General features: G+C 51.8%; 2 protein-coding genes across 4 annotated transcripts; both read left to right on the forward strand.

Annotated features, from left to right (window-relative positions):
• Positions 1–16: 16 nt before the first annotated feature.
• GANAB (glucosidase II alpha subunit) lies at positions 17–15,669 on the forward strand. Of its 2 annotated transcripts, XM_087422774.1 has the most exons (25): positions 17–89; positions 3,024–3,128; positions 3,276–3,384; positions 3,630–3,757; positions 6,229–6,408; positions 6,860–6,925; positions 7,729–7,802; positions 8,234–8,317; positions 8,407–8,503; positions 8,749–8,929; positions 9,544–9,697; positions 9,920–10,155; positions 10,238–10,364; positions 10,470–10,549; positions 10,788–10,931; positions 11,034–11,130; positions 11,444–11,545; positions 11,723–11,966; positions 13,109–13,173; positions 13,370–13,446; positions 13,555–13,629; positions 13,807–13,920; positions 14,044–14,156; positions 14,326–14,426; positions 14,567–15,669. In XM_087422774.1, the coding sequence occupies exons 1-25, from the start codon at positions 52–54 to the stop codon at positions 14,674–14,676; spliced, it is 2,901 nt and encodes a 966-aa protein (XP_087278900.1). In that variant the 5' UTR covers positions 17–51; the 3' UTR covers positions 14,677–15,669. The 2 variants fall into 2 exon arrangements, with proteins under 2 accessions (XP_087278900.1, XP_087278901.1); XM_087422775.1 differs by lacking the exon at positions 6,860–6,925.
• A 1,160-nt stretch (positions 15,670–16,829) lies between these two features.
• Positions 16,830–21,274, forward strand: B3GAT3 (beta-1,3-glucuronyltransferase 3). 2 transcript variants are annotated; one of them, XM_087422776.1, is made up of 5 exons: positions 16,830–16,981; positions 18,024–18,279; positions 19,521–19,881; positions 20,079–20,369; positions 20,755–21,274. In XM_087422776.1, exons 1-5 carry the CDS (start codon positions 16,900–16,902, stop codon positions 20,851–20,853), a joined length of 1,089 nt encoding a protein of 362 aa, XP_087278902.1. In that variant the 5' UTR covers positions 16,830–16,899; the 3' UTR covers positions 20,854–21,274. The 2 variants fall into 2 exon arrangements, with proteins under 2 accessions (XP_087278902.1, XP_004437539.1); XM_004437482.3 differs by having other exon boundaries at positions 18,105–18,279.
• Positions 21,275–21,577: the final 303 nt, after the last annotated feature.

Genomic DNA, 21,577 nt, shown 5'->3' on the forward strand with positions numbered 1-21,577 from the left:
GCGCTCGGGGGGAGGGGGAGGCTCGGGGTCAAGGAGCAAACCCGGCACAAGATGGCGGCGGTAGCGGCAGTGGCGGCGCGTAGGAGGCGGTGAGGAGCCCGGAACCCGGGGGCGCTCCCGGGACGCCCCCAGGTCCCCCACGTCCCATATCGCTCATTCCTGTATGTCCTCTCGAGACTCTGCCACCCCCGGCCTCTGGAGGACCCTTTGCCTCTCTGGAGGCGGCCTCAGGCGCCCACAGCCTCCTCGCGATAGATCCGCGCGGCGTTGGGGGACTTTGCGTCTGGGGTTCCCCGTGCGGCCCGGCGCCTCAGGAAGGCCGCAGCGGTGCGATCTTGTTGGCCTTGGCCGGGCTCAGCCGCTGCTCTCCTCTGGCGGCTCGCGGCGGCTAACGCTGCTGCCTCCTTCTTGCAGTGCACGGGGCGGCGGGGCGGGGGACGAGACGCGGCCCGGCCTCCGCGAGCCTGCTGCCCTGTGGCCCCTCGGCCGGGCTGGGAGCTCCGCGGCCCGCACTCCCGCCTGCATTACCCCTCTTGTGCTCCCCGCAGAGCCCTGGACCCTGCCCTGCCCTGTCCTTGTCTTCACTTGGACACCAACCCTGGTTTGTTCGGTGTTCACGGTTGCTGGGCACGGCTGGGGCAGGATCCAGTAAGTTCACAGTTTGCTGTTGCTCAAACACCACATGTAGTCGAAAGATTTGGTCTGCGCTCTCGAGTTTATATTACCGAAAAAACGCTTCGAAACAATCACCAGCGCCACAATGCGTTTAGTACCGAGACCTAACGGATGTACCGGGGTGGGAGAGGCGTGTACTGTCGGCAGCAGTGAAAAAAGCGTGGATCGTAAACTCAACTCGGGAGGTCTGTGATCTGAAACAGTAAACGGGTGCAACTTGCCCTGCGGCTCTTTCTTGACTTTGGCTTGTGATCACCCGTTACCCCTTGCTCAGGAGCGTTCAAGGCATCCCTGGGTTCCTAGGGTCTTCCAACAGATCACATCTGAAAGATCTTTTAGAAATCCTATCCCCATTGGCATTTCTCCAAACCCATTTTATAGATTGTGCAGATAGGACTCCAGAGGGTAGTTAACTCACTGTGCTTCTGATTACTGCTGCTTTGGGCAGACGGATATGGGGTCAGTGTCTCAGGGTGCTTGTGGCAGTCACTCCTCAGGACCTAGGCCACAGGACTTGCTGTTGAGTTTTCTGATAGCATCTCTTCTGCTTGTTTTGCTGCTGCTATTTATTCCTGCTTGGCCTATTAAACCACAGTGCATGATGTTTTCATCGCCTTTGGCCAGCCTGGCTTGCTTTGCACATTCTTCTGGAACTGGAGGGCTTACTGTGTTCTCTGATCTTTCTGGTGATTTTCTTTACCTTTAGCTTTCATGCAGATGCTGAGGCTAATGCTGGATACAATGTGGAGTAGGCCCTACCCTTTAGACCCCCTTTTGGCAGGTTGCAAAGTTTTGTTGCTTGGAAGAATCTTGTGTTTTTGTTTTTTTTCTCCGCTATTTGGAACTCTTTCTCAGTGTGGTCCTGGACTCCTTATATCAGTCACTGGGAGAGCATGTTTAAAATGCAGATTCCTGGAGCTCGGGAATCTTTGTTTAATAGGCACTGCAGGTGATTCTTAACAGACCCTAAAGATTGAGAACCCCTGTTTAGGATTTACTCAGAATGGATGAATATATCCTTTAAACTAATTTGTTTAAAGATTTTATTTATTTATTTATTTTCCCCCCCAAAGCCCCAGTAGATAGTTGTATGTTATAGCTGCACATCCTTCTAGTTGCTGTATGTGGGACTCGGCCTCAGCATGGCCGGAGAAGCGGTGCGTTGGTGCGCGCCCGGGGTCCGAACCCCGGGCCGCCAGCAGCGGAGCGTGCACACTTAACCACTAAGCCACGGGGCGGCCCTAAACTAATTTGTTTAAATAAGCCTGTTAGTCCCTTCTCTATCATTTGAAAGCATGTTGAGGGGGTGACAGTTTGTGGTAACTTTGAGGTGATGGTCCTCAATGAGGCAGGCCCTGCTGGTGGTAGGGTGCTGTATTGTGCATCAGGAAGTACATGGGCCCCAGAGTCAGGCAGAGCTGAGTTCAATCCCGGTTTCACACACCCTTACTAGCTGTTCAATCCTGGATGAATTATTGAACCTTTTGTGCATCAATTTTCCCATTTGGGGAAAACACCAACCCTACATTCACCCAGAAAATGAAAGAAAGGGAAAAGAGGTAGAGCGTGTAAAGAAGTGGTTCTCAATCGTGGTTGCCCATTAGAGTTGTTTAGGGAGCTTTGGAAAAAAGTCTGTTGCCCAGGCCACACTTCAAGCCAATTAGATCAGAATCTGAGAGTGAGACCTGGGCATTGACACTTTTAAAAACTGCAGGCAGAGTTGAAAACTGGGGATATAAAACAGTTAGCCAGGCCCCGGGGGTACATTAGGACTCAATAAATGTAAGCTGTTGTTATTCTTTTCAGGCTTAGGTAGCGTTAGTGATGACTTCTTTTAAAGATACAGGAGTGGAGATCAGAGGAGCAGGATGCCTAGGGTGCTAGGGATGCTAGGACCTGAGGAACTGGCCAGTAGACTAGCTGAGGGTACATCTTTAACTTTTTCACTGTAGCTCCACCCAGTGCTTTGCCCATGGAAAGGCATGGCTTACTTTGTTTCTCTGTTCCACATACGGTACCAACACTTCTCCTGGGACTGGCTGTTACTGCTCCTTTCCTCTGAGAGGCTGATGTAACCAAAGTCAATACTAGGGCCTCTGAAGGCCAAAGATCCTTTGACCACTTCTTCTGCCTTTTGAAGGGAAAGTGTGAGTGAGCCAGCTCCTCAGACCTGACGTTTCACCCCATGTCCACTCTGCCTTCTTTTCCATTTAATGGGATTCCATCTTTCTCCCCTCTTTCCTGAGGTGTCATTTAGGGTTGTAGCAGGAAGAGGCCCTTACCTCAGAAGGTGGGGCTCTTTCTGACCCCTGTGCTGATTGTTCCCTCTTTGTCCTTTTTCTCCTTAGGTCTTGGACAGGTTTGGTACTGGCTTGTTTAGGGGTCCTCCTGGGAATTACCCTTGCTGTGGATAGAAGCAACTTTAAGACCTGTGAAGAGAGTTCCTTCTGCAAGTATGATATTTCTGGGAGAGTGGGATGGAAAGTTGGGTAATGTGCGAGGTCTCTGTGGCAGATGGGGTAGCCTGGGGACACTGCAGGTGATAGAGGGACCTAGGGACATCAGGGCCCTCCCACATTCTTAACCATTTCACTTGGCAGGCGACAGCGAAGCATACGGCCAGGCCTTTCTCCATATCGAGCCTTGTTGGACTCTCTGCAGCTTGGTCCTGATGGCCTTACAGTCCATCTGATGAACGAGGTCACCAAGGTCAGGGGAGAAGAGGAAGAGTCTGGTGGGGGTGGGGAAGTGGCTAAGGGATAATTGGGAAGGGGGAACCTGCAGCCACCATCAAGTCCTAGCCTAATCTTGGGACTTTTACTTTGGGAGGAATTCAGATCTCAGGCCCCTTAAGCAAAGAGCTAGAAGGAGACCCCTCAGGAGGGAATGGGTTCAGAGGGCATTCCATGGTGTAGCCCTCTGCTTTCTCCAGATCCAAACCTCTGCCTTCATAGGTGTTGCTGGTGCTGGAGCTCCAGGGGCTTCAAAAGAACATGACTCGGATCAGGATTGATGAACTGGAGCCCCGGCGTCCCCGATACCGTGTGCCAGATGTGTTGGTGGCTGATCCCCCGACAGCTCGGTAAAGTTTTCCTGAGAAACATATCCATCTCTATGGCCCCTTTTTCCTTCCCGGAGAACCTTTATTTGGCAGCTGACTTTCTCTCCCGCATTAGGATAATGGCTAACTAGCACCTCGCCACTCGCAACCTCTCCCATCTCTTCCTCTGTTTCACTTATTTTCTCTTTCACTCTTTAGTTTCGTTCATTCAGCAGATGCTGCTTCCTCTTGTGTGCCAGGGCTGGGTGCTAGCAATACAATAGGAAATAAACAAGGCACAGACCTTGTCCTTCAGGAATACGGTGTCTCTGTGGTTGGTTCCTTCCTTCCTGCCTTCCCCCAAATTTGTTTTTTTCTTCCTTCTTTCCTTCCTTTTTTTCTTTTCTTTTTCCTCAGATATTCAGGATAGGATTACTCAAATTCTTAGGTCATGACACACTGTCGTCATTGTTCCATGCATGGCTCTCTATTAAGTACTTAATTTAGAAAATGAAATAAACCCTCTACTCAGCCCAGCCATACACTTCTCACTATCCTGTACCCCTGATTTCCCCAGAGATGATTGTTATTCTAAAGTTTATCATTCCCTTGGGTTTTTGTTTTTACAGTTGTATCATGTGTGTATGTATATAAACACATATACGTACATGTGAATATGTGCCTAAGCAATAAATTAATGTGGTTTTGTTTGTTTTTGAGCTTTATAGGGAAAGTATCTCAGTGAATGTCTTCTGGGCTTTCCTTTTTTCATATAACTTGAACTGTCGCATGTAGCTGTAGTAATTCATTTTTACTGCTGTATAATGTTGTATGAATATATCCCAGCTTATTCATTTCCATGTTGATGAGCACTTGGGTTGTTTCCAGTATTTTTCTGTTCAAAGTGTTGGCATAGGGGCCGGCCCAGTGGCGCAAGCGGTCAAGTGCTTGCGCTCTGCTGCGGCGGCCCCGGGTTCGCCGGTTCAGATCCCGGGCACCCACTGACGCACCGCTTGGCAAGCGACGCTGTGGCGGCATCCCATATAAAGTAGAGGAAGATGGGCACGGATGTTAGCCCAGGGCCAGTCTTCCTCAGCAAAACAAAAAGGAGTATTGGCAGATGTTAGCACGGGGCTGATCTCCTCACAAAAAACAAAACAAAACAAACAAACAAACAAAAAAAAGTGTTGGCATAAACATTCTTCTCCATGTCTCCTGTGTCCCTGTGCGAGAGTTCCTCTTTGGGATATAGCTAGGAGAGGAACTGCACAGTTGTAGCATATGGGAATTATCAACTTTCCAAGATAAAGCCAAAGTGGCTTACCAGTTTACACTCCACCAGCAGTATATATGAGTCCTCATTGATCCACATCCTCCCCAACCCTCAGTACTGTTGGACTTAATTTTTGTCAGTAGGATGGGTGTAGAATGATGCCATGTGGTGGTCTTGGCTTGGCTATCTTTCTCAGTTTATTAATGAGATTGAACATCTCTTCATATGGTTATTGTCATTCTGGCTTACTGTTCTGTGAAATGGTAGTTCACAGCTATGCTCATTTTCCTTTTATGTTTTTTGTCCTTAATGATTTGTAGAAATTCATTAGTCTTGATACTAATTCTTTATCATGTATGGGTATTGCAGCTATCTTTTCCCAGGTTGTGGCTTATTTCTTTATTTTCCTAAAGGTGCCTTGAAAAAAAGACTTTATTTTATAATAGTTTTAGATTTATAGGAAAGTTGAAAGAATATTATGAGAGTTCCTGTATACCCTGCACTTCTATTTTCCCCTGTTGTTAACATGACTGTGGGACATTTGTCATACCTAATGAATTTATATCATTATTATTAGCTAGAGTCCATATTGTATTCAGATTTCCTTAGTTTTTACCTAAAGTCCTTTTTCTGTCCAGGATACCATTCAGGACACCATATTATATTTAGTTGTCTTGTCTCCTTAGGCTCCTCTAGACTGAGACAGTTTCTCAGACTTTTCTTGTTTTTGATGACCCTAAAGATGTCTTTCAATAAATAGAAATTCTGAATTTTCATGTTTTCAAATGTATCAGTCTTTTATTTTCTGGTGTTAGCGTTTTCTAAGTTGTGTTTAAATAATCCCTCTCTACCTCAAGATCAGAAAAATACTTGTTTGTATTTTCTTCTAAAGATTTTACTTTTAAATTTTGAGTCATAATCTGTCTGGGTTTGATATTTGTATCTGGTATGAGGTAGGAATATGATACCATTTTTTCCCTAAAATCTGTTTTTCTTCTCCATGAGTGAATAGTCTTCCTGACCTCACTGAACTGCTATGCCACCTCTGTTACATTGCAGCATTCGGAGTGAGTTTGGCTCTGTCTCCAGGCTCTTTATTTGGTTCCTTTGGTCAATTTCTCTATCCCTGCACTATTACCACACTGCTTATGGTTATAAGCAGGTCACCTCTTCTTCTGAAATGTTGTGACTACTCTTGGCCGTTTGCTCTTCCTTATATCCCTTTCGATCTCTTTCCCAGGCTTTCTGTCTCTGGCCGTGACGACAACAGTGTAGAGCTAACTGTGGCTGAGGGACCCTATAAAATCATCTTGACGGCACGGCCATTCCGCCTTGACCTGCTAGAGGACCGCAGCCTTCTGCTCAGTGTCAATGCCCGAGGACTCTTAGATTTTGAGCACCAGAGGGCCCCCAGGGTCTCGTGAGTACAGGGGTCACGACTGAAGGGGACCTTCCGTGTGAAAGAGCCTATGGGTGTTGGGTCTGGCACTGGTTCCTGGGAGGAGACAGGGTGGCAGGACAGCCAGGTAGGGGCTAGGGACTGGGAGAAGCTGTTTATCAGAGAGGGTAGGAAGCAGACCTGGGTCTCAGTGTTCTCCATTTCCTATACAGACCAGGAGACAATTACTTTTGTCCATGAACTGTACCCTGGGCACCTCCTCAGGGAGGCCTGCCTGGGTCTGCCTTTCCCTCTTCCCGTTCTCACACCATCACATTTCCCAGATTTATTTTCTTCCTTTTTTTTTTTTTTTTAATTTCTTTTCTCCCCCATCTCTGGAAGTTTGTCAACTGAAACTCACTTTTATGTTTCTGTTTTTGTGTTGGTTTTGTGCCTCCTTTTCCCCTTCCCTACCCATCTCCTCCTGCCCCAGTTTCTCGGATAAAGTTAGTCTCACGCTCGGTAGCATATGGGATAAGATCAAGAACCTTTTCTCTAGGTAAATCCATGGCCACTGGTACTGTATCTGTTCCTCTGCCCCTACCCGCCCTTTACTCTGGCCCCCAGGGGAAGGTGCCCAAGACCCTTCCAGGCCCTGCCCTTCACTCACCCCTCTTTCCCCAGCTGTGTGGTATTTCCCCATTCCCTTGGCTGGGAGCCCCCTGGGAGAAGGAAGATGAAATATTGGAAGTCCTTAAGGAATGTAGGGAGCTTCTTGCTTTGCCAAGGGGTGGAGAGAGGCTGCCTGTTGCTGGGGTTCTTGGCTCTCTGCTGGGGTGCACTAAGGCTCTGGGCAGAGCTGCTTGCCAGCTGCCCTTGAAAGCATTTTTTGGCAGAACCTCTTGTTTGAGTCCCTGCATATATCTGTAGAGGCTTGACTGTGATATGACCCACTTGCTTTTGCAAAACCGTTCTGTCAGGCCAAGAGGCTGAGACCCAGTGAGGGCAGTTGGGGCCAGTCTCTTGGTGGAGGCAGCAGAGCCAGGACTGGCATTCTGAACCTAGGCCCTTGAACTTGCCTTTCTCTTCTGGAATGCTGGCAGAGGCTAGTGATTTGGGCCTGTGTGTGGAAGGCAGCTCCTGGTGGCATTTACTGCTCATTTCCCTTTCTCATTTCTCTCTCCATCCTTTGCACACTTACCTGCTCACTGGGGGTCACTCTCCAAGCTTTAACATTCAGTCCCTTCCTCCAATGCCTTCGTTCCTTTGGACCCTTGGCTCTCTATTCCCTCACCCCTCCTTCCACTAGCCCCTCTTCCCTGCCCCCTCTGGATTGGAGCAGACAGCTCTCCTACCTTCCAGGCAAGGATCAAAAGACCCAGCTGAGGGCGATGGGGCCCAGCCCGAGGAAACACCTGGGGATGGTGATAAGGCAAGTCGGTGGGGGTGGGTGGTGGAGCACAGAGCTGGCTGGGAGGTTGTGGGGGAAAGGCCCACACGAAACTTGAGCTTAGTCTTGCCATGAGGGATGGGATTTAGAAAAGGAGTGAGAGGGGGCGGCCCAGTGGCGCAGCGGTTAAGTGTGTGCGCTCCGCTGTGGCAGCCCGCGGTTTGCAGTTTCGGATCCCAGGTGCACACAGACGCACCGCTTGTTAAGCCATGCTGTGGCGGCGTCCCATATAAAGTAGAGGAAGATGGGCACGGATGTTAGCCCAGGGCCAGTCTTCCTCAAGAAAAAAGGGGAGGATTGGCATCGGATGTTAACTCAGGGCTAGTCCTCCTCACAAAAAAAAAAAGAAAAGGGGTGAGGGAAGAGGGAGAACTGATATGTGATCGGGTAGTGGTCTGTGTTCTTCCTTACAGCCAGAGGAGACCCAGGGGAAGGCAGAGAAAGATGAGCCAGGAGCCTGGGAGGAGACATTCAAAACTCACTCTGACAGCAAGCCGTATGGTGAGGGATGGGGAGAGCCTTGCGGGGGCGGGGCGCGCGCGCCCTTGCCAAGCAGAAGCTCTGGGACTCATCTTCTGCTTCCCTTCCAGGCCCCACGTCTGTGGGTTTGGACTTCTCTCTGCCAGGCATGGAGCATGTGTATGGGATCCCTGAGCACGCAGACAACCTGAGGCTGAAGGTCACTGAGTGAGTCATATGGTGACATGAGGATATCGGGGGAGAGGGGTAGGAAGTCAGGGCTGTGGGGAGATTTGCATGCAGACTGGGTACTGTAGCTGAGCATGGATCACTTCCTGTGCCCAGATCACCTTTGGTGATTGGAAAATTCTTTGAGAAGGGGCAGAGGAGCCAGTTCTTATCCCTCACCTGTGTCTATGGCATGGAGGTTGTGTGTGCCACAGCCTGGGGCCAGTCTGTCTGTCTGCCTGCAGGGGTGGGGAGCCATATCGCCTCTACAATTTGGATGTGTTCCAGTATGAGCTGTACAACCCCATGGCCCTGTATGGGTCTGTGCCTGTGCTCCTGGCACACAGCCCTCATCGGGACCTGGGCATCTTCTGGCTCAATGTCGCAGAGACCTGGGTTGACATATCCTCCAACACTGCAGGGAAGGTGAGAGCATAGGCACAGAGCAATAAGGGAATGAGTCTTCAGGCTTGGAGACATGTGGGTATGCTAGGGGCCTTAGCTTTGAACAGGCTGCTGGGATAGCCTTTTTGGGTACCTGTTTAGGGATTGTGTGAGAGAAGGGGCCCTGAGCCTTGTGAGTAGCGTTTGACTTCCACAGTCACTCGCAGAAGACATGCTCGTGGGGCAGGTATCACCCTTTTTGCATTTATTATCAGTATATTTGTTACTGAGTACACATTATGTGCTAGACGCCTTTCTAGGCGCTGGGGATATATTGCTCATTGAGGTAGGAAAGGTCTTCACTCTCAGGGAAGAAGACAGACGTTAAACAGGTAACCAAGAAGGCAAGATGAGTTCCGTGGTGGTAAGGGCTAAGAAAGAAATGCCATCTATGGTCACACAGTGGGGATGGGGGCAGTGCTGCTTATGATGTGGGGGCCAGGAAAGCCTTACTGAGGAGGTGACATTTAATCTCAGCCAGGAGTGACTCATTAGGAGCCAGCTGTGTGAGCACTTTGAGGAGAACATTGCTGCTTTGTATTTGGGTTGGGGAATGAGAGGGCGGGTGTCAGACATCTCTCTGGTCCTCTCTCCAGACCCTGTTTGGGAAGATGCTGGACTACCTGCAGGGCTCTGGGGAGACCCCACAGACGGATGTTCGCTGGATGTCAGAGAGTGGCATCATCGATGTCTTCCTGATGCTTGGGCCCTCTGTCTTTGATGTCTTCCGGCAGTACGCTAGTCTCACAGGTACATGGCCTCCCCACTGTGTCGGCCGGCAGCTTCCTTTTCCGGCCCTTGTCTTGAGAGAAGTGACTGCATTTTCAGAAGTCTGGGCCTAAGCGTGTTCTTTAGCCCTGTACCCTTCACCCTCCCTCTAGTTTATAAGCCTCCCTCAATTTCTGGGTGTCCCCATTGGCCCCAGGTTGGGCCTGACCCCATTGTGACCCCTCTCCCTCACTGCACCTACAGGGACCCAGGCATTGCCCCCGCTCTTCTCCCTTGGCTATCACCAGAGCCGCTGGAACTACCGAGATGAGGCTGATGTGCTGGAAGTCGATCAGGGCTTTGATGATCACAACATGCCCTGCGATTTCATCTGGCTAGACATTGAGCACGCTGATGGCAAGCGCTACTTCACCTGGGACCCCAGCCGTTTCCCCCAGCCCCTCACCATGCTTGAGCACTTGGCTTCTAAGAGGCGGAAGGTAAGAGGACTGTACCCGTCATCAGTCTTCTCAGGCATCATAGCCTTGGAGAGCTCTGACCACCCATGTTCTTTGCCCCCAGCTGGTGGCCATTGTGGACCCCCACATCAAGGTGGCCTCTGGCTACCGCGTACATGAGGAGTTGCAGAAGCGGGGTCTGTATGTTAAAACCCGGGATGGCTCTGACTACGAGGGCTGGTGCTGGCCAGGTAGGTTGGACCAGAATTGAGGGAGAGGCTATTCGGAGACCAAGGAGGTAGAATGGTGGCCCTTTTGCCCCTTAGGGGTTGAAAGCCACCCTTAACTTCTCCTAGGCGCAGCTAGTTACCCTGACTTCACCAATCCCACTATGAGGGCCTGGTGGGCTAACATGTTCAGCTTTGAGAATTATGAGGTATGGCAGCCCCTCCCCTGACCCATACCTGTCTTTCCCACCCTGTTCCTTGAATCAGTCATTCTCTGCTTGCCAACCTTGCTATGGTTGGTTGCCTATAATGTATGAGGGGGACTTGATGCCTTGGTAATCCTGAGAAATACATTTTTCTGTATTCCTGTGAGCTCTCTGCTCTGACACCGTTTGTTGTCTTCCTCCCTTCTGTCCTCTGTTTGCGTTTTCTGACTTGTGTTCTCAGGGCTCAGCTCCCAACCTTTATGTCTGGAATGACATGAACGAACCATCTGTGTTCAATGGTCCTGAGGTCACCATGCTCAAAGATGCCCAGCATTATGGGGGCTGGGAACACCGGGACGTGCATAACATCTATGGCTTCTATGTGGTAAGGCACTAAGAGAGGAGAGACTGAGGGCCGGGGAACTTGCACCAGATGACAGGTGGCTTTTGCTCCTCACTACCCCTCCTCTCTCCTTTCCCCACCCAGCATATGGCGACTGCTGATGGGCTGGTGCAGCGCTCCGGGGGCGTAGAACGCCCCTTTGTCCTGAGCAGGGCTTTCTTTGCTGGCTCCCAGCGCTTTGGTAAGATTTGGAGAATAGTGCCATGGCAGAAGGTGTGAAGGCAAGATGGGAGGAGCCATGGACCTGGGCCTGGTTCTTGGAAAAATCGCTTCGTGCAGCTGTCCTCTGAGAGTCGCACACTGCATCCTCTGAGCTATGCATTCCAAGGGGATCCAGGGAGTGGGAAGTCTGTTCATGTGCTCTTGTGAACCCTGCCATCTTCAGCAGGACCTGGGGGCCCCAGAGCAGATGTGGCAGGTCAGAGAGGTCAGCTATATAAAAAAGGCTGAGCCCCTTCACTGTTTACAAGTTCCTTTCCTCTTGTCTTCCTCAGGAGCTGTGTGGACTGGGGACAACACTGCTGAATGGGACCATTTGAAGATCTCTATCCCTATGTGTCTCAGCTTCGGGCTGGTGGGACTTTCCTTCTGTGGAGGTGAGAGGGGGAGGAATTTGGGGTCTTGGTTTGGTGAGAGGGGGCAAGGTAGAGGGCACAGGACCTGGACATGAACAAACAGAGCTGTGAATCCAGGGTGGGGCCTTGGGAAGCTCCTTAGGCAGCAGCCCTCCTTCACTCTCTTTTCCAACCTGTTTCCTCCTTCTCCTCTCCCAGCGGATGTGGGCGGCTTCTTCAAAAATCCAGAGCCAGAGCTGCTTCTGCGTTGGTACCAGATGGGTGCCTACCAGCCATTCTACCGGGCACATGCCCACTTGGACACTGGACGGCGAGAGCCATGGCTTTTACCATCTCAGTACCATGACATGGTCCGAGATGCCTTGAACCAGCGGTATTCCTTGCTGCCTTTCTGGTACACCCTCTTCTATCAGGCCCATCGTGAAGGGATTCCTGTCATGAGGTGAGGCATTCAGCTGCGTCTGTGTAGAGTAGGCTGAGGTAGCTGGGGGACAGTGGGGAATGGGCTCCATCTCTGGGCCTCTGTTTCACTCTCCAGGGCCTCGTAAAGGAGGGAAATCTGATTTCATGGTCAAGAGTAAGAAGAGACTAATGGAGGTGGATAACAGTAAACAGGATTGAGGGCTTATGACATGCTAGGCATTTTTCATCACTATCCCCAGAGCCTGAAACAAGGCAGACAAGTGTCCTACCCTTGTGGAACTTACATTCTTGGGAGGAAGTCAGACATGTAAACAAGTACATAAATAAGAAAATTGCCAACATTGACAAGTTCCTTGACAAAAATAGAACAGGGTCATAGAATTAGTTTCCACAAATGACCTTTTTGAGAAGAAGGCCGTGTGAGATGAGGCCTGACTGAGGAGTAAGACTTTTGTGACCTAGAGGAAGAATGTTCCAAGCAGACTGCAAGTGCAAAAATTCTAAAGTGGAGGCGGCTGGCCCGGTGGCGTAGCGGTTAAGTGCGTGCATTCCACTGCAGCGGCCCGGGTTCAGATCCTGGGCGCGCACAACACACTGCTTGTCAAACCATGCTGTGGCGGTGTCCCATATAAAGTGGAGGAAGATGGGCATGGATGTTAGCCCAGGGCCAGTCTTCCTCAGCAAAAAGAGGAGGATTGGCAGATGTTAGCTCAGGGCTGATCTTCCTCACCAAAAAAAAAAAAAAAAAAAATTCTAAAGTGGCAATGAGTTTCTTGTGTTGCAGGAGTAGAAAAAACCAGTGTCTCTCTGGGGTAAGGAACCAGAGGGAGAGCTAGGAGATGAGGTGAGAGAGGAAAATGCCACCTGATCCTGGAGGGCCTTTCAGCTCAGAGTAACGAAGTGGCCACTAGAAGGGGGCTGTGCAGGACAGTTTCAAGAGGGGCCAGGGAGGAGGAGGCAGGGATATGGGTTAGGAAGTTAAATGACTAGACCAAGGTTAGGTTGCTTAGCTGAGGCCTGAAGTCCGCCCGGTTGGGCTGTCTGGCTACAAGCTCCTGGGTCCTACCCCTGTGCTATTCTTATTACCGGTTCCTGGGGTAGCATCTTTGACTTCTGCCAAAACAGCAAGTGTCTTCCTTTCTTGTCTTGCTTCCTTCTTAGGCCCCTGTGGGTGAATTTTCCTCAGGATGTGACCACCTTCAGTATAGATGATCAGTTCCTACTTGGTGAGAAATGGGGAGGACAGTTGGTGGCGGGTTGGGATAGGGCTGAGAAGAAGTAAGCACTTGTGGGCAATACGTCTGTGGGTGCACAGGGAGGAAGGAGCGAGTGAGGCTGGCAGTGCAAGGGGAGCAGGTGCTTGGGTGCTTCTTGGCTAGGAACTAATCTCCTCAGTTCAGAGCTGATTCTGGTATGTTCTAGGGGATGCATTGCTGGTTCACCCTGTATCAGACTCTGGGGCTCGTGGTGTGCAGGTCTATCTGCCTGGCCAAGGGGAGGTGAGTTAAGGAAGGGCATGGTGGGGAAAGATGGTGGAGGCCAAAGAGGATAAATAGGATGGGGGCCCTGTACAGTGAGTGACCGAGTATATCGCCTACCGCCCACAGGTGTGGTATGACATTCACAGCTACCAGAAGCATCATGGTCCCCAGACCTTGTACCTACCTGTAACTCTAAGCAGTGTGAGTATGCCTGGCCCAGCTGCCAGCTCCATCTGGCTGTAGGTTCCCAGAACGGGAGGGAGAGTGTCCTTTGGGGTCCAGTACCTAAATGGGCACAGATGGACAAGAGTGAAAGATGCCACAGGACACAAGGTTGGACAGCCGGGCAACTTCATCCAAGCACTGCTCTTGCCCCAGATCCCCGTGTTCCAGCGTGGTGGGACGATCGTGCCTCGATGGATGCGAGTGCGGCGTTCTTCAGAATGTATGAAGGACGACCCCATCACTCTTTTTGTTGCACTCAGCCTCCAGGTAAGTGCATAGGCAGGAAGTCGCCTCAACTATCTGCCTATCTTCCTAGGATTCTGTCCTCTGGGGATGTGCTCCTCACTCCCTCTTGGGCTCAGACTCTCACCTGTCCCACTTCCTGCTCAGGGTACGGCCCAAGGAGAGCTCTTTCTGGATGATGGGCACACGTTCAGCTATCAGACTCGAAATGAGTTCCTGCTGCGTCGATTCTCATTCTCTGGCAACACCCTTGTCTCCAGGTAATGAGGTACCCATTTTTCCTTGGGAGCCTCTGGAGGAGGCTTGGCCTCCGGGATGCTCACAGCTCACTGTGCTCTTTTCTTGTATCGTGACCTTGCTCTGGGTCTCATCCTTTCCTCTGCTCTGACACCTTTCTCCCTGACGGGCATCCATTTTTGCTTCCTCCAGCTCAGCAGACCCCAAAGGCCACTTTGAGACACCAATCTGGATTGAGCGGGTGGTGATAATAGGGGCTGGAAAGCCAGCAGCCGTGGTACTTCAGACAAAAGGTGAATGAATGATCTGGCCCCCAGGGTGGGGAAAGAGGGGAACCAGGGGCAGAGCTGAGGACGCCTTGCCGGTAGGAAAGTAGTTGTCATGCTATATAGCCTGTTGCTATGACTGGCACTCTTTCTTCTTCCTCCATCAGGATCTCCTGAAACCCGCCTGTCCTTCCAGCATGACCCTGAGACCTCTGTGTTGATCCTGCGCAAGCCTGGTGTCAATGTAGCATCTGACTGGAGTATTCATCTACAATAACCCAAAGGATGTTGTGGGGGTGGGGGTGGGGGTGATGAGAGTTACTCTTCCTTCTGCCTTGGAGTTTGACCCTCCCAAGACTTCACCTTTCCTATCCCAAGACTCAGATTCTGTCAACATCTGGGCAGGATGAGAGGGCTGTCCCTGGGCTCTGAATTCCTCTGTCATCTCCTGACCTCTCCCACCCCTTTGACACCAAGTCTCCTTTCCTCCCCCAACACTCTGTCACTCTAACTGGAGCACATTCACCTGTGAAGACCTGAGGACCATAGGGCCCTTGCTTTCCCTTCTTTCCCTTCTTTTGGGGGCTCTGAGTCTCCTCCAGATCTTCTCCATTCATGCCTCTTGTGTGTTGATGCCATTTCTTGGAAGAAGATGAAGGCGGTGAGCTTTAGGGCTCCTTTTCTCCTTCCCCTTCCCTCCCCACCAAACTGCTTTCCCTCCTTTCATTTCTTCCTCCTGGCTCTTCTCTGCCAGCACTCCCCTTTTGTGCCCCACTTATACACTGGGACCACCCCTTACCTGATAAGGGGTGAATGGATCAAAGGAGTGAGGTTGCTGGAGAACATCCTCTTCCCTCTTGTCCCAACCTTTCTTCTCCCCAATTCCTTCTAGAGCTGCTGCAGTTCTAACAGGGGCAGTTCTACCTACCCTGTCCCTTGGGGGAAAGAAGTTTCCATTCCTCCTTAAGAGGGGATAGCCATTAAACTTCTTTTGCCCCCTTTTTGTCCCCTTGAGGGGCATTCAAGATGGAGAAATCACTTGTGGTTTCACTGAATCACGGTCACCTGTATTTATTGCTGGGAGAAGGCTGAGGGTGGGGGGAGATCATCATATGTGCCCAGGGTTGGCTTGAAGCCCTGGGTGGGGGGTTGGGGGAGGATTAACTGGGAACCAGGGGGAATATTCATGGGAATTTTTTTAACTTCCTCTTGGCCCCCAGCTGTGACAGGTTTTGATAAGAGGAGAAACAATAAAGATAAATAAATAACTGTCGGTGTCTGGATGCTAGTTCTGGCCTGAGGCTTAGACCCTAGAAGCCTGTGGGCCTGACATTTTCATTTAGCTTCAGTGTAAGCCTCCTCAGTTGGGCAATATGAGTGCAAGCTTTCCTCAGCTTGCTAGATGCCAGTATTTTCATAGAGGAGCCCAGCAAGGTTATCAGATTTTAGTAGGCCTAGTCGATAGTGGTGACCAGAGCTGATGGGGTCTCACTTAAATAGAAATAGCTATGTGGTCAGATGTTCTCACGCTGAAAGGCGCTTCCCGTTAGCTAACAGCGCTTTAAAAAATTTCCCATTGTTTTAGTGACAGGAAATAGTTTTCTCCATTTTGGAGACTGACCACAAGTCTTAATGATTGTAAGAAACAAGTTTTTTTGTTTTTCTTTTTTTAGGGAAAGTGACTGCTCGGGATGGCTTGTGCCTTTGAGGAGGTAGGGGATGTGTTCATGGAATTCCTCAGCCCGAGAAATACTTCTAGTCACTTTCCTGGGAGATAGTGCACTGCTTTGGCATCCCACCCATGCCCCTGCCCCTGCCCCTGCCCCATTGTCATCTGTTAAAAAAAATGTGGGCCAGAGGAAACAGTACAGATGCTGGAGGAGTCAGGTATCTAGAAGGGACAAAGGAGAAAATTGCACAATAGCAATTACATAATTTTTGTCAACCTTCCACTTTAAAATTGGGGCAGTACCGTCTATCTCAAAGGTTTGTGGTGAGGATTGTATGACACCCAGAGCACAGGCCTGGCACATGATAGGCCCTAGATTTCATTCATTTGTGTAACAAGTATTTGTTGAGCTTTTACTGAATGCTGTGACTGATGGGTGAATGAATGAATGACTGTAAGGAGAAAATTGACAGGCACTGGAGTTAAAGGCAAAGGTCTCCAAGTTGCTCCCACGTGCTCTCACCGGGCTTTGACTGCCGGCCACGCGCGCTTGACATGCCGGATATGACGTCACCCACTCCCGTGGTTCCGAGAACTAAGCGGTGGGACCGGAAATTAACCTGGGGGGGGGTGTACAGGCTGACCGGAAGTGGGTGCCGCGGCGCCGCCAGCCCCAGCTCCTGGGAGGGAGCCGGTGGAGAAGAGCGCGAGGAAGGCGGGACACGGGGCGGGGCCGCTGCAGGGGCGGGGCCTGCGGGCTGGCGGGCGGGGGGCGGGGACCCCTCGTCCCTGCCGGACCCCGCCTGCCCCGGCGCCGGCGGCGGCACGGCCATGAAGCTGAAGCTGAAGAACGTGTTTCTCGCCTACTTCCTGGTGTCGATCGCCGGCCTCCTCTACGCGCTGGTGCAGCTCGGTGAGCGGGGCGGGGCGGGGGTGCGGCGGGCCGGCCCGAGGGCGCCCGCCGCCGTGCATCCCGCCCTGGGGATGAACCCCCGCGCAGACACCATTCATCCGCTCGGCCCTCCGGACAGCCCTCTGCGGCCGCCGCGCGCGCGCCCCTCTTTAGAACGCGCCGCGGCTCCCGCCGCACCTCGGATGAAATCCAGACTCCTTCCCAGAGCCTGCAAGGCCCCGCATGATCCTGCCGCCGTCTGCCTCTCCAACCCCATTTCCTTCCCCATTCCCTCTCTCTCTCTCTCTCTGCTCCGGCCACACTTGCTTCATGACAGTTTCTCGAAAATCCTACGCTCATTGCTCTCTCAAGCTCTTAACCCGTTCCTTCTGCTTGCGGTGCTTTTCTCCCAGCTGCCTCTTTCTCATCCTTCAGGTCTCAGCTCAAATGTCACCGCCTCAGAGAGGCCTTCCTTGACCACCTTAGCAAAAGTAACTCTTCATTTTCTGGATTCTCTTCTCTGTCCTCTTTGTTTCCTTCATGGCCCTTATCACAATTTGTAATGGTTTTATTAATTTGTTTCTTTGCTCGGTGTCTGCCTCCTTCACTCAACTGAACGCTCCATGAGGCCAGGGACCATGTCTGTTTTGTTCCCCGCAGCATCCCAGCACCTAAGGCAGTGCCTCCCAGGAGGAGCATTCAATAAATATTTATCCATTGATGGAATCAATGAATTTAATGAGTCTTTGGTCACACAGCCAAGGGAACAGATTGAACCCTACCTCTTATGCAGGGATTTAGAGACAGCCACTGCGTGATCCTCAGGTATTTGAAAGACTAATGTTTTAGGAGATCAACTTGTTCTCTATGGCTCCAGAAGGCGAAATCAGGACCAGCAGCTAGAAAGGATGGAGGCAGATAATCAGCTCAGTGTGCAAATGAAAATTGTAACAGATGGAATTTATTAAAGTTGGAGACTTTAATTGAGGCAGTGAGTACCCCACCGCCAGAGGTATAGAAAAGGCTGTTATCAAAGTTGTAAGGAGATTCCTGCATTGGTTAGGAGTTGAACGAGAAGGTATGGCCCTTTGGGATGCTGAACATGCTGTGGTTCTCTGCCTCCATCCCTGCTTCCTGGGACCAGGCCAGCCATGTGACTGCCTCCCTCCCCTGCGGGCCGCAGCAGAGCAGCTTCGGCAGAAGGATCTGAGGATTTCCCAGCTGCAAGCCGATCTCCGTCGCCCACCCCCTGCCCCTGCCCAGCCCCCTGAACCTGAAGCCCTGCCTACTATCTATGTTGTTACCCCCACCTATGCCAGGTATGGGCTTTGGTGTACTCAGGAGGCCTGCATGGACCAAGAAGTTGGGGTGGATGATAAGGAGTTTGGGGAGGTACTAGGCCAGGAGATGTTCCTCAAACTAGGGCATGCCAAACAACAGGATAAAAGCAATACATCTTTACTCAAAGACTTGGGGGGAAATGGTGGTGGTTCTATTAAAATGGACGGGGGTGTACCATGAAGTAGAATACAAAATTCCTGCAAAATTTTAAGATAGAACAATAAAGTTGCAAAGAAATTCTGAGCTTGCCAATGAGTTCACTCTCTCTCCTTAGGAATCCTGTGGTGAGAAAGTTTCAGAACCCCTGACTAAATTGAAGTAGAAAAGGGCTTGACCCTACAGTCATACCAGGGTCTAGAAATAGTTAAACCAGCTATTGTTTACAGTGTGTTTACTCTCTGCTACGCACTGTGCTAAGTGCTTTCCTTTTTTTTTTTGATTAAAATGTAGCTTTATTACTGATACAGACCAACTGGGGAATATAGTTTTGGATCTGTAGCCAAAGGGCCTGCTAACATCTCCCTGGAATCAAATGCTGACCCATCTAGGCACAGGCAGCTCTAGACCCTCTTCCCCTGCGCACACACACCATCAACCCTGGGGCAGGCAGGCCCATCTGAAGGATGTAGAAGCTTTAAAGATACTGGGCTACACCTTCCCAGTTTCTTGTCTAAACTCAGATAAATCTTCCCCTAGAGAGGAATGAGCCAAGGGGCTCCTATAATTCTTCTACCTGGAAACCCAAAAACAGGAGGAACACCTACTGGTGTTCTAGAAAGGTCTAGGTCTAAAACACCTACTGGTGTTTTAGAAAGTCATTATCTTATTTAATCTTTAAAACAAAATTGTTGTAAAGTACTGTTATTCCCATTTTATAGTCAAGGAAACTGAGACTTGGGGCGATTGAGCCATTTTCCCCAGATGTCTCACCTAATAAGTTACAAAGCTGGCATTCAAACCCAGATCTGACTCCAAAGCCCGTGCCCTTAACGTATAGTCTCCCACAGTCAGAGCCCTGGGGTTGAGGTGAGTGACAGACATGGACTGGAAGAATGGCAGGTGAGTGTCAGGGTTGACAGGCAAGAAAGGGAATTTGGGGATTGGTTGGGGAAAGGTCATGGGGGATGCTAGAAGCGGCCCAGGAGAAGCTACGTATACTGGCTGGAGTGGGCAAATGGTGCCTGCCCCTCTCCCTCCTGCTGCCTCTCTCCCCCTGCAGGCTGGTGCAGAAGGCAGAGCTGGTGCGGCTGTCCCAGACACTGAGCTTGGTACCGCGACTGCATTGGCTACTGGTAGAGGACGCTGAGGGCCCCACCCCATTGGTCTCAGGGCTGCTGGCTGCCTCTGGCCTCCTCTTCACACACCTGGCTGTCCTCACCCCCAAGGCCCAGCGGCTCCGGGAGGGCGAGCCAGGCTGGGTTCGGCCCCGTGGTGTCGAGCAGCGGAACAGGGCCCTGGATTGGCTCCGAGGTGGAGGGAGAGCCGTGGGGGGAGAAAAGGATCCACCCCCACCAGGGACCCGGGGAGTCGTGTACTTTGCTGACGATGACAACACCTACAGCCGGGAACTCTTTGAGGAGGTGAGCACCAGGATGAGGATGGGGAAAGAGGCCAAGTGGGGCCAGCTTCATCTGTTGCCTTGGTTACCAGTGTTGCTCCAGGCTACTGGGTGAGGAGGGGGGGAACAGTGGGGCAGAGCGACCCAAGTGGTCCTTCCTGCTGCTCCCTATCCCCTGGGTCACCCTCTGTTTGTTTCTCCTCTCCTGACCTCTGTTAGATGCGCTGGACCCGTGGTGTCTCAGTGTGGCCAGTTGGGCTAGTGGGCGGCCTGCGATTTGAGGGCCCTCGGGTACAGGATGGCCGGGTCGTGGGCTTCCATACGGCATGGGAACCCAACAGGCCCTTCCCATTGGATATGGCGGGATTTGCTGTTGCCCTGCCCTTGCTGTTGGCTAAGCCCCATGCCCAGTTTGATGCTTCTGCTCCCCGGGGCCACCTGGAGAGCAGTCTCCTGAGCCACCTGGTGGATCCCAAGGACCTAGAGCCACGGGCTGCCAACTGCACTCGGGTAAGGGGCTGGAGGTGGGCATAGAAACCTGGCTCTGGGATGGATGGGTGATGGGGGGAGTGGGAGTGAGGCCCTGGGGAGGATCAAAGGATGGGCGTTTGAACCCAGGAGAGACCCTCCAGAGCCCAGCTTGACCCTTGCTTACTCTACTGAAGGGGAAGCTGGGAGCCAGGAAGGAAAGTGGTCTCCTGCCACTCTGTCTCCCAGAGTCCTGGGCACCCAGGAGGGGAAAGGGGTAAGGCCCCATTTTAGGGGTACTAAAGCCTCCACCCACCCTGCCCTTCATACTTTGCCACCAACACTCAGTGTGTAGAGTGGCGGGGAGAATCTGTTCTACACTGAGGGCCCCAGAGGCCTGGCTCTAACTGAAACCCTCCCGGGACAGGTTCTGGTGTGGCATACGCGGACAGAGAAGCCCAAGATGAAGCAGGAGGAGCAGCTACAGCGGCAGGGCCGAGGCTCAGACCCAGCCGTTGAGGTGTGATGGCGGCCCCACCCCGCCCCCCACCTCATCAGGCACAGACCTGGGGGACTGGGCCTCTGGCCTGCCCAGGATGTGGTTTTCCAAGTCCTGACCCCTCAGAGCCAGGGGCGGCCCCTCTGCCCCTTCAGCCCCAGGGCGTGGCCCAGCTGCTTCTCCCCTCCCCCAGCCTGCCATGTGGCACTGCCCACAGGCTGGGGACAAGCAGCCCTTGTATTGAGCCAGATTGGCCCTGTCTGGGGCGGAGCAGGACAGACAGACTCAGGAGGGAGGGCAGCTGAGTAACTGGGTAACTTATTGAGGCTGGGCATGCACTGGGGGGCTGGAGGAGCTGGGCTGGACCCTCCCCACCTGAGCATGCTGACCCCCCTCCTACCTCCAGAATAAAAAATCTCAACCTGGAGGGGGTCTCTGTTTTCCTTCACTTCCCACGTCTGGTTCTTTTTTTTTTTTTTTTTTTTAATTTTATTTATTTATTTTTCCCCCAAAGCCCCAGTAGATAGTTGTATGTCATAGCTGCACATCCTTCTAGTTGCTGTATGTGGGACACGGCCTCAGCATGGCCGGAGAAGCGGTGCGTCGGTGCGCGCCCGGGATCCGAACCCGGGCCGCCAGCAGCTGAGCGCGCGCACTTAACCTCTAAGCCACGGGGCCGGCCCACCACGTCTGGTTCTTGCATTCTGATCCTTACCAGGGTCCAAACCTTGGAGTCCTGGCTTCTCTATCA

This window comes from Ceratotherium simum, chromosome 34 (genome assembly GCF_057802395.1).
Source record: "Ceratotherium simum simum isolate JZ-2026a chromosome 34, ASM5780239v1, whole genome shotgun sequence".
NCBI lineage: Eukaryota > Metazoa > Chordata > Mammalia > Perissodactyla > Rhinocerotidae > Ceratotherium > Ceratotherium simum.